Genomic DNA, 16,659 nt, shown 5'->3' with positions numbered 1-16,659 from the left:
CTGGAAAGAAGTGATCCAGCTTTGTACTACAGAAAGCTCAGGGTTAGACCTGAAGTTGTCTGGGTTAAGCTAAAATCCTACTTCGTAATACAGGCCTCTGATGACTTAGCTGTGTCTTAGTTTTTCTTATTAAATTAAAAAACACCCTTGGGTTGTTTTTTTTTTAACCTTGTTTGTGTTCACGTGTTGTCATGTTGTGGCTGATAAATTTTGAAATCTTTTTCCCAAATCTTCAGGGGGTTAGTAAATGTGGAAAACTTGCATGTACGTATATTTATGTTTTCACTTCATAAAACATCATGCTTACAGGGAAAAAAATCAGACTACAAAATCAGATTTATTTATTCTATTGCCACTTTATCATAGACACATATTTACTTTTTTCCCCTAGGATCTGGATAAAAAGTGATGCTGCAACACTGCAGGACCAAAAACTATGCACAATAATGAAACTTTGCTTTTCTTGTGCCAACAATTTGGTAAAAGGATGATTTTCAGAAATAAATGTAAATATACAAAACTAAATCAATATTACTAACAGAGGATTACCAGTGAATAATATTAAAACACAGCCTGGATTGATGATTTTAGATTTGCACAAGAGAGTCTTGACACTGCCTACACAGCCAAAAACAGTTTTTCACAGCATATTTCCTTGATACAGTTCACAGTTTTAGTAATGGACTTGTTTAAAGGTGCAGTCTTTATGAGGTAAAGTATGGTCTGCCAGCTATCCTCATCATCCTATATGTATTGAGTCCAGGGCAGTCAAACCCTGGTGCCACACCTTTCTTGTTGAAAAGGTAAAAATTGAAAAGCTGTCTGTCCTGTGCCTCCAGGGAGACTGAGATATTATTTACTTTCAATTTGCAAGGGTATGGCCTCTCAAACACCACCCTAAAAACCCTGTCCTGCAGATAATCCAGCCTAATAATTTGATACTTAGATGGGACAGTTGTGTCAACCTGTGGTCCACACTGCTGCATGAGCAGCACACCATCTGAATCTGCCTTGATCTCATAGAATGTCATATTCCTGTAAGTGTAAAATCCCACATATGGAGCTGGGTCAGGTGGTGCTCTGACAGGTTGTTGAGCTTCCCTGAAAACATTCTCAAGTGCTGGGATTAGGTAGCTATATGCCTGGCTCACAAGGTCTTTGTCTGTTGGCCGAACTCCTGCCATCAAGATCACCAATCCCAGCTTGAGCCGAGGTACAAGGGAGAGGGTAGCAGCAAATCCATCCAGGTCACCATCCTTTCTCACCACGCTGTAGCCAAACTGTTCACTTATTTCCCATGGTGTGCCAGTGAAGTTGGCAAAGTAACCTCTGTGGCATTGGATGATCGGGGTCATCATTGTGTTCAGGGTGTCTTGGCGGAGCAGAATGACATCATATGTACCAAGAAGAGTCATCATAAGTTTGGCCATGTCTGCTGCTGTGGAATACATCTGACCTGCAGGCCGGTACCAGCCAAGGTCGTAAAGGGGAGCTTGCTTTCCATTGCTGTACACGCCCACAGCCATTTTCCTCTGAATTGCTGGTGTAAAATTAAAACCAGTGTCCTCCATTCTGAGCCGCTTCAAAATGTTGTCTGAAACCCAGCTCTCAAAGTCAGTGCCAGTCACATTCTGGGCCAAGATGTTGGCTAATAAAGGAAAAGCAACATTGCTGTAGTGGCATCTGGGGGAAAAGAAAAAATCATCTTACAGATGTTGGCAAATCCTCTTTGGGTACAGAGTACTTAAAAAAAATACTAGACTATTATAGTCTGTATACTAGGTATAGCAGTGTTTCCCAACCTTTTGGAACCACGGCACATATTTCACATTAAAAAATTAAAAAATCACACGGCACACAACCAAACAAAAATATCACAAAAAGCATATTGATCTTTTTCCCCCACACACCAGGTAGAGCGAAATTGGCTCAGTTTGTCCCCAGTATGCCTTTTTTTCTTTCTTTTGACCACCTACTCATGCTAAGGCCTTCAGATTTCTTTTCAAATATTTATCTACTGCAATTATGTGCTACATCATCTCACAGCATGACTATTATGTAATTTCTTCTTCTGTTTTACTGGCAGTTTGCAACCTATTTAATCGGAGCATTTGGTTATACTGCCCTCTAGTTGAAGAGAATGTAATTGTTCTGCCCATTTCTCATGCCAATCACTTAGAGTACTACTCAGGTGGGACCAGATCATCTTCCACTGCGCACCTATGTGCCGCTGCACAGTGGTTGGGAAACACTGGGGTATATGTCCCCAATTTTCAAACATATCAAAGAAATGAAGCTTTATATATACTGACAAAGAAATAAGGTAACTTACCTAGTTCCTGGATCTGCTACAAGGACGTCATCCTGTAACAAATTAAGGGCTTCCTGTGTGTCTCCACTCCAAAGGAGATTAGTTGACCTTAATCTTCTTGGTAAACCTGTACAAATGTCAAACCTTATTGAATAAGGTATTTTGTTCATGACTTTATGCTTTAGTAAAGTGATTCATGAAACTATTTCACCAAACTTTGTATATGAAACCTTCACTTGACCTAAACATTTTATAAAAAATACTTTTTCTCAGGTGGGCTCTGTAGGCCTTCTACCCTATAATATATATCACCTTAAGGCAACTATTGATGTAAAGAAATGCCATATAATTCCAGGAGAATTTAAATTAAAAGCTCACTGACTATGCACATTTATTTCTTGTGGTAGGGTTTTTGTCAGTAATCACATGATTAAGTGATCGCTCACATACTGGATATTAGTTTTAAATTTCTTTAGCTCTACACATTTACTGAGGCACTCATAACGATTGAGAGCGCTATTGATCAGTCACCTCTGTAAGACCTTTAGCTCACTATTAAAGATCGGTCTTTTACTCTGCCTCCTGTGACTTGCACTTATGTCCCTGTAAAACCATGACATTGCCTTTCCTTCATCATTTGTCTAGCAGCTTTTGTTGTGGCGTGCTGCAGTGGGTTGCAGGCATGTGCTTACTTTATGAATTATATTGTGTCAGACCTATATTGATCGTTACTGTTTATCTATGACGTAATAGGAGTACCCATCAGAAGGGCATCATCCTCACCTATATTGGGAAAAGTTTATCTCTCTGTCAAAAATGATCCCATTATTTGTTCAAGTAGCTTATTATTCCTTCCCATCCATCAGTTTTTGGACAGCTTATCCAATTCAGAGTAGTCACAGATCCCAGCTCCTGTAATGCATGAGGCAAGGTGCACCTTGGATATTTTGCCAGTTTAATGCAGGGCCAACACACAGAGACAGACAACCATGAACTGACAAATTAGAATCACCAGTTAACCTCTTTAGAAAGTAAGAGGAAGTCAGAGACAATATATAAGACAGACTCCAACCAGCCTCGAGTCAGTTTCAAGCATTTTTATTGGGAAGTGATACTGCGAACCACTGCAACATATTGCCACCCTATCGCTGTTAATTCTTTAAAATTAATTGCACTTTAGCTATCATGTGAGTAGCGTATTGGTATCATCAGTCTGGTAAACTAGAAAATTCATAATTTCTTACATTTAAGAAACATTTCTTAAGCTTTTCTGAGATTTTTTTAAACCCAGACCAAGGTCTTTTCCTAAACCTAATAACCAGTTACCGAAAACAAAACCTGGAACACGATGTCATCTGGTTGAAACTGAGACACAATTATGTCACCACTACCCTGCGTGCTGCTTATTGCAGACTTTGTTGCTGACCACTCACAGCACTGTTGGCTGCAAGTCCTATTTCAACTGTGCATCCATGCAGCGCGTTATTTTATACATTTCAAGCACTATGTTGATCTCACTTTTATGGGAAATGTAGAATAACCAATTAACCTAACATGTATGTCTCTGGGAGGAAGCTGTTGGGTTAGGTGACAGTGGTAACCACGGCAACATTCTGCTATATAATGGTGGCATTCACTTTCTGATCTCTAATGGTCATTTTGAATTGGAAGCTGAACAATGAAAATAATAGTTTTTCATAATTATCAAACAAAGATGTTATTATTTTAGGACTTACAGTGAAGTTTCTGTAAGTGGATTATCTGTGTCCCTCCCAATGCGACTAGTCAGTCTTTGTGACACTGATGCTTCAGAGGTCTGGACTGGCTACACAGGCTCAACAGTTATTTGATTTGTGTTGCTTTAATGGATCAAGGATGACTGCCGTATATAAAAAATGGTTGTGGGGTTACCAGAGAGATGGCTGGACATCCTGCGCAGGGTGAGTGCAGGGGTGTTGATGCCCAGGGTCCTGACTGATGAGGATGCTGGTTGCCTGCTTTTACCCAGTGGGTTCTTGATAGTGAAGTTGTCTAAGTACTTCTCCAGAGGGTCATCCAAAGAGTCCACCAGACCATCCTCCCATAGTTTGTATAGCATCAACGTGGGGAAGATCTTAGAGAGGCTTGCAATTCTGTTGTCACAATAATGCAAGGAAGCACACCACAATAAAATGGTGCCATAAATAAATGCATCCTGGTTTAATGTATAATATTTCCACTGGACAGATTTGAGCATTTATCATACTTAATGGGTTAGTTGCACACATCACAGAAAGAAAGCTTGCCTTATGCAATTATGGTCTAATCCCAGCGCCTCACATCAAATAGAAGAATCACACTGCTGGTTACAGCATGCATGGTAGTAATTATTTAAATTAAACTATTAGTATTATGAGAACCTTTTAGGACTCATTTAAACAAATTACCACTTCTTTTTTTCTTCATATGTCTTTTTCTTCATATGTTATGTTCTTATACCTCAGTACTATACCTTGTGCAAAATAATACATCTCACCTGTACGCTGTGTACTCGTTGGGTGCAGGTGAGGAGGGGTGGCTCGTGTTCCTCTTGCCAAAGTTTCCATTCCATAGAATTGAGTCATTTAAAACCATGATTGCTGATATAGAAGGTAGCTTGGTGGTGTGAATTCTTGACCTCAAGAGTATATCTATCTGTTAAGAGAAGCTTTATTAAGACCAAAGGTAACATTTCAACAACATTTCAATATATACTCATTATTTCCAGAACAGATTTACTTTTTCTAATGCAATCCTCAGTGATGTGATGGGATGTTTGAGTGGCACAGGCTCCGGAAAGCGAGGACACATCTCTTCTGCTGTCACTTTTTTGGTGAATCCCTCTGTAAAAAGAGGTGCAAAGGCAGACTCATCATGTCTGAAACCTGAAGCCCTGTCCATCTGTGATAGCAGATCTTACAGTTGTAGGTTTACATATGTATCCTTTTATCATATTTATGTAGAAGGGCCCTTCAAAAAAACAAAAAAAAACAAAAAACAAAAACATTTATCAAACATCAACATATCTAAAGATTCTGACCTCTAGGGGAATTTGTCAGTTCAGAAGAACTGCTTGTTGTATACTCCCACCTCCTCTATAACACACTGGACAATCTGAAGAGAAGTTTCAGCAACTTGGTTCCTTCAGCCTCGCTGTGGTCTCTGAACCAAGATATTGGCAACCGATCCGTTAAGTCTTGTAAGCTGCGAGGTGGCTCCATGGATCTGATTTGTTCGCTAGAACATCCCAAAGATACTCAACTGGATTGAGATCTGGGGAATCCAAAACCCAAGTCAACACCTCAGACTGCTTGTTGTGCTCCTCAAACCATTCTTGAACCACTTTTGCTTTGTGACAGGGTGCATTATCCTGTATTAGCATGTATGGCAGGACCTCAAGGCCACCTTCTTCCATTGCTCCAAGGTCCAGTTCTGATACTGCTGTGTCCATTGTTGTAGACCAGTCAGCGTAAGCACACTGACTGGTCTACAACTTTCCAGCCCCATGCTCCATAAACTGTGATGTTCTGGGTATTCTGATAGCTATCTATCAGAACCAGCATTAACATTATTTGCAATTTAAGCTACCCTGTCGGAGCGGGAACACCCCACACAAGCTGCAGTTTTGGAAATCCATTTTTTAGCCATCACAATACGGTCCTTGTCAGACCCACTTGAATCCTTACACTTAATCGTTTTTCCTGCTTCTAACACATCAACTTTGAGGACAAAATGTTCACTCTCTCTCTAATATATCCCACCCACTAACAGGATTCATGATGAAGACTTAATCAATGTTTTTGAATTCACCTGTCAGCGGTCAGAATGTTAGGCCTGACCAGTGTAAATTATCAACAGCGTCTGCTGGTGTTAGATTTGAGTATATGAAATCAAGCCATATTTATTTTACAAGTTATGTGAAAAGTAGCATTTTTCAATGACTGTTTCTTTAAAAACAAAAAAAGCTTTGATGACCCTTTAGGTAACAGTAAATGAATATCATGGTCTGTCTGTTTGGATGGTTGGTAGTTGACACACTTTTAATTGACTAGACCAAGGAACTGATCGTGGACTTCAGGAAGACCAGGAAACACTTGACCCCTGTTTCAATCCAGGGGGTCAGTGTTGACATTGTGGAGGACTATAAATACCTTGGAGTACACATTGACAATAAACTGGACTGGGCTAAAAACACCACAGCACTTTACAGGAAGGGCCAGAGTCGTCTCTATTTTTTGAGGCGACTGAGGTCCTTCAACATCTGCCAGAAAATGCTCAGGATTTTCTATGAGTCTGTTGTGGCCAGTGCGATCCTCTATGCTGTTGCATGCTGGGGGAGCAGGCTGAGGGTCGCAGATGCCAACAGACTTAATAAACTAATCCGTAAGGCCAGTAATGTTGTGGGGATGGAGCTGGACTCCCTCAAGGTGGTGTCGGAGAGGCGGATGCTGTCCAAGATAAAGACAATGTTGGATAACACCTCCCACCCACTCCATGACATGCTGGTCAGTCACAGGAGCACATTCAGTGAGAGACTGAGATTACCGAAAAGCACCACTGAACGACACAGGAAATCATTCCTGCCTGTGGTCATCTCCCTGTACAACGCATCCACTTAACACACTGGTTACTGCTGCAACTACACGTTTCTTTTCCAGCTATTTATTTATGAGTGACTTATGTATATATATATATGTATATATTGTACTATTCTTAGTTAGCGTATTGTCTGTCTTGTCTTAATGTTGGTTTATGTTGGTTTATAATGGAGCACTGTAACAAAAAATAATTTCCCCCAGGGATCAATAAAGTATTCTGATTCTGATTGATTCTGATTCTGTTATGAAATATGAACATGTAATAATACAGTAATGGAAATACATTAATAATAAATGTTGTTTTAATAACAGGAGTGTTATGCAGTTTCTAATGTACTGAAGGGACACACTCTAACACGTATGTAATAAAAAACGGTTATTATATTCAGCGTGTACACATGAGCCCCAAAACAATCCCATTGTTCATTATTATGTAATGCTTTAATTCTCCTAGGGCCACAAAGTTATAAACCTGGATTGTTTCTTATATTACTTCAGTCCCAGTGTGTTTTACACCATCAGACACTACACTGCTATCTCTCCGCCTGAGTTAAAGTCTGCTTTAGCTCCTTGCTGATCCTACTGCTATTTCCAGCTTTGTGTAATCCTGCTGCAGCTCCTACATATAAGTACTTACACCAAGAGGATAAGAAGGCCCAGCTCACAGGTTAAAAAACACTGTACATCTCATGTGAGTGTAAGCCAATGATGGCTAGCAGCTCTTTACCTGTTTTCAGTTTTGGCTTTCTATATTGCCATATGAAGCAGCAGGTCATGACTACAGAGAGCAGAAAGAAGACAATCATGCCAAACATGGTCCATTTCACCTTCATCTTCTTTAATGGTTCTTACAGACAGCAGGCAAAGCCTATAAAAAAGTTGTACAAATGTTTTAGTGATTTTCTTTTTTATCAGATATTGAATCCAACATAAAACTCATAGCTCAAATGCATGCTAGTATGTTTCATGCCATTTGAAAATTTAGTCTCATGTCTTTTTTGTGTTGTCATATAAAAATGTCCCTGAACATGAGTTGCATTAGAAATTGATTAGCTTACCAATGAAGTGAAAAGACGCCTTCCTCAGAAGCCCCTCATTATCTCTATGATATTCTTCATCATCAGACTAGAAAAATCCACCAATTATTTTCCTTAAGGTACACAGAAGAAAAGTCAGCAAGGCCGCTTGATCCTCTGTTGCTCATGAGCAGTTACTGGCCATCTACTACATGCACTTAATCCTGACTGTTATCCCGAGCTCCAGTAAGAGAGTGGAATCTATTCCTACTTTACCATGACGTCATAATCTACAGGGCTACACCACTAAACGTAAGGAAGGCTGTGGAATCGAAACCTCTTGAACCCTCACCCTCTGAACACTTCCTGTTGATTCTGCAAGAGAGCTATTTTCAGCAGCAACAATTTGAGTAAATTAAGTAGTCAGAACAATGTTGAAGAATTTGTATCATTTTTGCATTTTAAATAAAACACAAATCAGTGACTACAGCAACAAATAATTCAAATGTGAACGAAATGAATCAGAATGGTGCCTCTCCAAGCCACTAGAAGGCGCTGTGGACTTTAAATAAATGCTATTTACAGACAGACATATGTCTTTAATAGATATATGGCTAGATAGGCAGGCCTAACCTGTGCAAAGTGGGAACACTGTGTAAAATGTAAATATACATAGAAGCTACACCTTTCCGAGATGCTCTTCTTTTACTGTTGTCAATGAATCTAATTTGTCCCTAAGATTCTCCAGCTGTTTCTTTTTAGTACCATGTACTTTTCCAGCCTTTTGTTTCTTCTGTCCAAACTTTCTTGAGAGGTGTTGCTGCCATCAAGTTCCAAAAAATGTTTGTATTCATTTTAAAGTTCATCATCGCACAGAGACAGCATCAGTGAACGCTAGAAATGATCCTTTTGTGACCTACAATGCAGACTTGATTTTATAATCTCTCCAACTTGTTCTGTGTCTGTCCTAAGGCCTCCTTCCTCCTTCCTTCTCACAAAGGAGGTGCACAGTCCCTTCAGTCATCCGAGATGCCTCGCCTTATCTTTAAGGGTATCCAATAAGCCACCCTTAAGATAAAACTGATATTTTCTGGTTGTAACTGGTAATAGTAGATCCAGAACCAGGCTAGGGGAGGGGTCACCATCTACTAGATGGTGACCCCTCCCCTAGCCTGGTTCTGGATCAAGGGAGATCTTCCTTCCAGCCAGCACCCTGTACTTGCTTGCAGGGGATCTTGTGACTTTTGGAGTGTACCTTACAGTAAAAACACCTTGAAACAGCTGCTGTTGTGAATTGGCTTTTGGTAATTCAACTAAATTGAAATTAAATTGTTTGCAAATTATTCCACTCTGTTATTTCTTATTATTTGAAAGTCTTTCAGGAATGGGCTTCCTATAATGCCACCCTACCTCATGAGCCATAGAGGTTTTAGTTTTTGTCGCGTTGTTTTTAAAAATGATCCACCACTTTCTGCACTGCTCTGCTCTGCTCGCTGGGACCCCAACAGTGAGAGCAGCCAAAGAAAGGCACCAGCTTTACTGACCCATAAGTCAAGATAGATTATTTCTGATTGGCTCGCTGATGGTGTGTCTGACCTACAATCTGCTGCATTCCCATTGCTGTCTCCCTGGGCATAGGTTTCCATAGGAACAAGCCGTAGGCTCCTCTAATCTGTTGTTTTGCAGCTCTCACTCATCTGGAGGCAGGCTGGATTCCTTTTTGTCATGCCCATATTCTTCTGCTCTATTTCCTCACTGAGCTCTATCTCTTTTTCTCTCTTGCTTTACTGGCAGCGCTATCCCTTTCTCACTCTCTGTTTTTCCCTCTCCCTTAGTCTCTTTCATCCACTGCAGTCTTATCTTAGGGAATGTCTCAGACAGGTCGGCTGTGGAATCTCTATGGACATGATAGCAGTGCAGCTTGCAACAAAGGTATTATTGAGTTCTCAATGACAAAAGGACCAAATAAAACATGTCCTCATATCACAGGTTAGTTGTGTTTTTTACTTTAATTCGTTTTATTTATACTCATCCAGTCCAAATAACACATCTGAAATATATCACATGTAGGGTGAAAAGACTAAATTTTTAAACGTTATTTTCCAGTGCTATGTAGAAAGGCCAAAGTTTGCATCCATAACATTTAATGGATTTATAAATCTAATAAAGCATTAGCATCAAAAGCATTAACTCTCTCAGGCTCAAATTAAGTTTTTGTTGCTAATGCACAAAAGAATACCTGCAGTGGTACTTCCGAGTAAAAAAAACTCATAAAATATGTATGTGGGGTAATCAGGTTGTTAGCTTTTAACTGTTGCAAATCTGCAACGCCTGCCTTGAGAGGGTTAAAAAGTTGGCACAACAGCCTCTTGTCTTTGAATCCAATTCATTTCAGTTCAGGTTTTATATCACCAGTTCACATCACAGTTGTGAACTGGTGACAGTTATTTTAGGATGCAACAAGCTAACAATGACTTAACAGTCCTAGGAAGGAGGAACTCATTTTAACATTAAGAAACCTCCAGGTAGACACAGGCTCAGGGACAAACAGCCATCTTGGGGGTTAGGGCCAAGAAAGGAAAGAAAAGAAGGTTGAAGAGAAATGACAAACCGCAAACTAGAAAGAAAAAAACAGTACTGGAGTAGAGCTAGGTCTGACAACGACAATTAATAAGTGGGCCCACAACAATAACCTACAATAACATGATCGCCAATTTTATTTGCTGGTTAAAGTTGCTGTGAAATCATTTCTGAATAACATTCCTCAGTGTACAATTGTACAAAGACTGAGTTTCTCATCATCTCGGGATGAATAAAATATTATCAATCAATCAATCAATCTGCAATACACAATATCATTAAAAAAGAATTCTAAATATCTACAATGAAACAAGGCTGAAAATCAGATTGGATGCTATATTCATTTCCTCAGTTTAAAACTTTTTTGGTGTTCTGTAGTGAATAAAATATCAGATCTGCAAATTAGCGAAGGAGTGCAGTGTTGCTACTTTTTGGGATGGGGTTGGTAATTGCTACTATGCTAAAAACACTGGCTTCATTCCTTGAGTTATGTGTAGGTTAGTGTTAAGTGACGTAATAAAAAATTTGCTTAGGTACAAAGATTGTGCTGACACTGAATGGTAAAGAAAGGTCTTTCAAAGCGTCTTCACTGGCAAATATAACATCTAATAATTTAGGTTAAAAATTAAAACAGGCAAGTGTAATAATAAATTTGAGTAAAAGCACTTTCCTCCGACGGAAATGCATATTAATGCCTATTCATAATTAACCCTGGTGGCCTTGTTTTAAAAAAGAAACAAAAAACCCAAACCCTTGTGTCCAGTCAGGCGCAGCCGATGTTCTGTGTTTTTCCGCTGCTTTTCTGCCCCCTCTTTTTTGGTTTCGCCCAACCTGACCTGAACAGCAGCGCTTCAGCCTTTATCTTGGTGCCACTGATGATGATAAGGATGCTTCTCTCCATCTCTAAATGATTTCACAGGAAACCGACCACAGCTGTACGGCTGCGCGATGAATAAACTGGCTTTTAACAGGTCTGGAATATCTGTGATTATGGATATCTTGTACTTTCTATGGATGCTGCCGTCGGTGTGGGCTGTCGAAGGTAAGCTGGAATGCGACTCTTAACTGAATCTAAACGCTTGAACGGAGCCGAGCTGTGAGCGAAGGGACGACAAAGCGCCATCATTAATTTACCAAAAAGCCGACAATGCGTATTTTAACCTCATTTAAGGGAGCAGTCTAGAGGAAATCTCCGAGGTGTTGTTTGGATGGAGGTCTACAGCTTTCACTATACCGAGAAAGATTTAAGCTGCAAATATGTTGGTAGTCGAGACAGAATTTAATCAGCTTCTCTGGCCTTTATTCTTATCTGGCATCAAAGGCCATATACACAGTCTCATTTTCTCTATCCTTGTTGTTGTTATTATTACTGTTCTTATTATTTATCTTTAATTTAACTGACATTCCTTTTGCTGCAATCATTAAGTACAATATGTTTGGTCAGGCAAATACTTTCCAGTCCCACAACTTCAATTTCTTGTTTCCCTATTTGTAAGTACAGTAAGGATAAGAAATATTTTATTCATCTAAAGGTTGACAAGATCAATTACATAAATACCCAGTATTTCTCATCAAAATTTTATTTTAAAGAGGAAAAACAGTTAAAGTCAATGTAGGAGAGAAACCACTTTTATAAGAGAAAATAGTCTAGCCTGAGATAAGACAGGGTTGGCCTATTCCACTGCAGGGGGACTTTATAAGTTTGCTCACTTGCCAATAAAATGAACAGTCTGTAATTGTTATGGTATTTTCATTTTCTTGCAGAGAGACAGAATATAAACTATACATTAAAAAAACCAAAAACGTATTTAGTCCCCTACAACTCAGCAAGAACTCATGCTCCCATGGGATTGACACTGTGCCCATGTGGCACCCAGATTACATTCAATTCAAATTTATTGAGGTAGTCCCAAACCACAGCAACAGTCGCATCAATGTCAATATCGTATATTGTACGATAAAGACCCTACAATAATACAGAGAGAAAACCCAACAATTATAACTCCCTTTGAGCGACAGTGGGAAGGAAATCTCTGTGAAACACTGACAATAAAAGGACAGAGCACAAGTTGAAAAACTCAGTATGTCTCCAACTGCTGCACCTGTAAGAAAAAACACATACAGAAAACAAACAGCGTCTGAAAGGAAATAAAAGAAAAAAAAACATAGATGCACAAACAAACAATCTTGTTGTGTTCTGAATGTGTGTGTCTGTCAACAAATATACTTGGTAATGAGGGTGAGAAGCTGCATCCACACCTCCCAGAATACAGAGGCAGACAGAGACCCAGGTGACCAGGGTGCAGCCCCCATAGTACTGAAGACCCGAGGCCACACATCTCGATGACAACTGCGTGCACATCCCAGCAGGAGAAGAAGGGACAACCCACATGGGGCCCTCATGGCCAAAGAGCAAGGGAACCAGAAGCAATGGTGGGCAGACCACTCTGACAGAGGCTGGCCAACTCAGCATAAGCCGAGTTAGGTAGCCGAGAGCTGCCCAGCACCCAGCAAGTTTGCCAGTGAGTGTTTAAAGGATTCAATGAAGCCTTGAGAGAGTGTTGTGTTGTGATGAGATGAAACTGAATCGAGACATTATAAAGTCATATTTTGCTTGTTGATCAAATAACAGTAACACAGTAACGCGCAAATCCACTTATAACATCTGTGTAATGTGTTTTCTACATTTTTGGTTGATATTCTATCTCTCTCCATTAAAATTAAACTAGTATGAAAAAGTTAATTTCTTTGTAAGTGAGCAAACCTAAATAATACGGAAGGATTTAAATAATATAATAATTATAATTATTGTGATAATTTTATTCCCCACGCGAAGAACATCATGGGACTTCCAGCTGCCTGATCCTATAACACTATTACTATTACTCTGATCCAGCTCTAACTATGAGCTTTATCAAAAAGGATAACGCTAAGTGTAATATTAAAATTAGAGACAATGTCTAACTCTCAAACATAAACATTCAATATTTCAGTCAGGTTTTAAAGCATTTCACAGTACAAAGTGTATAAACTTTTTTGGGATAATGTCAGTGTTGGAGCTGCCATCGTCCTCATTCGGCACAGTTGGTTGAGCTTGTTAATGAAGTGTCTCATTCAGATGAGCGAAGATGGTGATGAGGTGTTTGGAAATGTTGTAAGTGGCTGAGTTTATACTGCTAACAATAGGTCTTCCAGGGACTCCTTCTTTGTGGCTCTTCAGAAGTTAATATGTGCAGGGTATAGGCTCCCCAAAGTAAAGTTAGTTTTTAGGGTGGTCAGTGGCTTTTTCCCTTTCGAGTGTTTGCAGATAGGCTTTCGTTAAGACTTTAAGTATTACTGTCACTGAGGACTGTGGCAATTTTGTTGTGATAACCAGCTGAGTTAAGAACAACAGTACACCTTCCCTTGTCAGCTGCTAGTAGGTTGATGCTGTGGTTTTCACTCAGGATGTGAACACCTTACCTGAATGTTGAGGTTGGATGGAGGAACTTTTGCACTGGGCAGGGCAGGTTGCTCCGCTTTAGGTTGTGTTAGTTTAGTAACCCTTGAGATGCTCCACCTTTTGTTATTAAAACTGAAGAAGCCTATTGAATGAAAGGGCTAAAGAAATCCAGTCCCCTTCTTTTTTTCAAGCTCTTAAGACTACCATGGCCAGGATGACTGGGAACAGGCACAGACAATACAAAATACAAAACAAAACACAAAGAGCAGCTACCTAAACTTTACTTATTCGGTGTCTTGCTAACAGTGTCACATTCTGTACAACCCTGAATACTGGATACTTTCTTTGAAAATGAAAGCAAAAAAATGAAAAATGTTTGACCCCCTGGCATAACGCAAAAACACGTACCTTAAAGCAGATAACAGGTAGGGCTGCCACAAACGATTATTTTGATAGTCGACTAGTCACCGATTATTTTTGCGATTAGTCGACTAATCAGATCATCATCCATTGGACGTAAAACGTACAGCTTATTGCACCAGCAGCATCTGCTCATATATAACTATCATTAGCTTACAGCTTTAAGTGTTTATGGTATGTGCTAACTAAAAATAAAGACAAGATGATAGTTTATTAAATTTTAATGAAATTTGCAGATTCTTTCGGTGAAGTTTAATAAACTCCTTGCTATCTAAAATATAACGGGACACCGGAGTATATTCTCGAGCATCTCACACTTCTGATAATCAGTTGTTTATTCAGCTGTGTAAAAACTATAACTTTAATCTCAGCCAAACCGATTTACTCAGGAACAAATAAAATATTAAAAAAGCCAAACAATAACATTTTGAAGTTATCTAAGTGACTTATATATATTTAACCTGAGTAGTCGACTAATCGTGGCAGCCCTAATAACAGGAGTGGAGAGGAAATGGCCTTGCACTTCTTTAGAAGATCTTCATTTGGTCTGAAAAAATAGTCTGTGACTCTTAAAAAAAGCCATCCGTAAAACTAGGACATCTTGCTATTTGTCACTGCTCAAGGATAACACAGATTGCTTTTCACCTCAGCAGCCAATCTGACAAAGAGTTGGAGCTCTGTTGAGCCAAGTATTCCTTTAATCTTAACTATGTCTGTGTAGGTACTCTGCAATCCAGGTCATGGTATTCTTGGGAGATTGAAGTCAGGTCAAGATGAGAAACTCACTGTAATGACAAGCATTCATGAAAAAGATTCTCCGGTTTGTTGGTGTTAAGAAATTAGTTTGTATGTGATGACTTACATAGGAGGTTATATAATTGTTGGGGTTTTCTCTGTTTCCACGGTATTATTGTTGGGCCTTGTGGTAGAATTAAGGCACGATGGGACCACAGATCCATGTTTTGAGCCATCTTTATTTAACATTTGCATCACACCACCACAACCCCACACCAACCCCTGAGTCCCGTGTTTTAACACGGCGGGCGTGATTGCGGATGCCGTGCAGGTGCGTCCGCACGGCACCGCAGACCACCTTGAGGTCTGGAGTTTGACACCCCTGCTCTATGACTTCATCAGTCTCTCACATTGTCGAGGAACTTTAGCCTATTCTTCATTATGTTGCTTTAGTTCATGCCTGCTTTACAGTTCGTATGCACGAATATGTGTGTAAAAAACACTGACAGATGTTTCACATGCAAATCAGTGATTTGTCAATATTTTTCATAGGGATCTGTAGATTTATCTAAATATCCATAGTATCAATAATTCTGGCAGCAGTATCGGATCCATAATAGAATCAGTGCTTTAGTTTGTCTTCTCTTAAGGTAAGTGTGTTGTTCCACTCATCAATATAGCAGACATGTCTGTGCAAACACCCCTTTTCTCATAAAGGCACACTTTGCTCAGCTCCCTACTTTCCTGTGTGTAGTTGTCCTGCTGTCATGTGACTCGTTGGCAATGAGTGAGTACACAGGTACTTCACAGGTGTGTACTAATTTTCACACCTGAATTTGTTACTAATTTACAAACAAACTCAGGGTTCTGTTGCCAGCAAAACAAACATTCAGCAAATTAAAGCAAATATTTAGTTACATGTTGCTTTATATTTTGTTATGTTGCAGATTAAGTCATTTGTGCATACTTACTTGGTTCTTTGTTTTCAATTTTCATGTAGGTCAGGTGTGGGGAAAGGCCTGCCTGACATTTCCTGATTTTAAAGTACTGATAATGTCAGATGTGACATCAGCAGGGTAACCAAGATGAGGGGTTTCTTCTACTATAGGAATGCTTCCTTTTGTATGTTTCAAGATATAAAGGGATTTGTTGAATCTTTTTTTTTTTTCGTATATAGAGCCGTTTAGTTGTTACATGTGCTAATCAGAAGTGTGAGGAGCTTTTTGTAATTTTCAGTCATCTATGTAGAGTTTTAGATTCCTCAGCGCAAGTTAGTGGTACTGGCTGGACTCATTCAAGGGAAATTTATAGCCCTATATATAGTCAGTCTCTGCTTGATTAAGATGAGGGTGACCTTTGTTACTGAATTCATGTACTTTTGAATTCATTAACTGAGTTACATTGGGGGGGGTGTTTAAGTTTCACATATGAAGTTCACTGTAAATAAATGTCTCATCTCTCGGAAGCCTAAATGTCTGCTGAGTCTGCTTCCTACCACCTTCCTTGACGTTCGAGTCAGACTACTTCACAGGCTGAACG

At 39.5% G+C, this 16,659-nt stretch overlaps 2 protein-coding genes across 3 annotated transcripts in view; one reads left to right on the top strand and one right to left on the bottom strand.

Annotated features, from left to right (window-relative positions):
• Positions 1-318: 318 nt before the first annotated feature.
• Positions 319-8,423, bottom strand: LOC113013975 (putative beta-lactamase-like 1). Of its 2 annotated transcripts, XM_026155245.1 has the most exons (7): positions 7,986-8,423; positions 7,655-7,795; positions 5,069-5,172; positions 4,827-4,984; positions 4,223-4,443; positions 2,333-2,438; positions 319-1,683 (listed from the first exon to the last, which is right to left on the bottom strand). In XM_026155245.1, exons 2-7 carry the CDS (start codon positions 7,758-7,760, stop codon positions 705-707), a joined length of 1,674 nt encoding a protein of 557 aa, XP_026011030.1. In that variant the 5' UTR covers positions 7,761-7,795; positions 7,986-8,423; the 3' UTR covers positions 319-704. The 2 variants fall into 2 exon arrangements, with proteins under 2 accessions (XP_026011030.1, XP_026011031.1); XM_026155246.1 differs by lacking the exons at positions 7,655-7,795; positions 7,986-8,423 and adding an exon at positions 5,370-6,427.
• A 2,459-nt stretch (positions 8,424-10,882) lies between these two features.
• The window catches only part of LOC113013756 (ephrin type-B receptor 2-like), a 63,275-nt gene continuing 57,498 nt past the window's right edge, over positions 10,883-16,659 (top strand). Inside the window, exon 1 of the mRNA XM_026154900.1 lies at positions 10,883-11,565. Within this exon, the coding sequence (XP_026010685.1) occupies positions 11,472-11,565 (94 nt within the window). The 5' untranslated portion in view covers positions 10,883-11,471. The remainder of the gene's footprint in view (positions 11,566-16,659) is intronic.

Source organism: Astatotilapia calliptera, chromosome 20, assembly GCF_900246225.1.
Source record: "Astatotilapia calliptera chromosome 20, fAstCal1.2, whole genome shotgun sequence".
Taxonomy (NCBI): Eukaryota; Metazoa; Chordata; class Actinopteri; order Cichliformes; family Cichlidae; genus Astatotilapia; species Astatotilapia calliptera.
Note: the sequence above shows the minus strand (reverse complement) of the source record. Positions and strands in the feature narration are given on the sequence as shown.

Coding starts and splice junctions, on each gene's coding strand:
- LOC113013975 (XM_026155245.1), bottom strand. CDS start 7,760: ATGAAGGTGAAATGGACCATGTTTGGCATGATTGTCTTCTTTCTGCTC. Junction 5,173..7,654: donor AAAGCCAAAACTGAAAACAG/GTAAAGAGCTGC, acceptor CTCTTTTTACAG/AGGGATTCACCAAAAAAGTG. Junction 4,444..4,826: donor AACGAGTACACAGCGTACAG/GTGAGATGTATT, acceptor TTGTGACAACAG/AATTGCAAGCCTCTCTAAGA.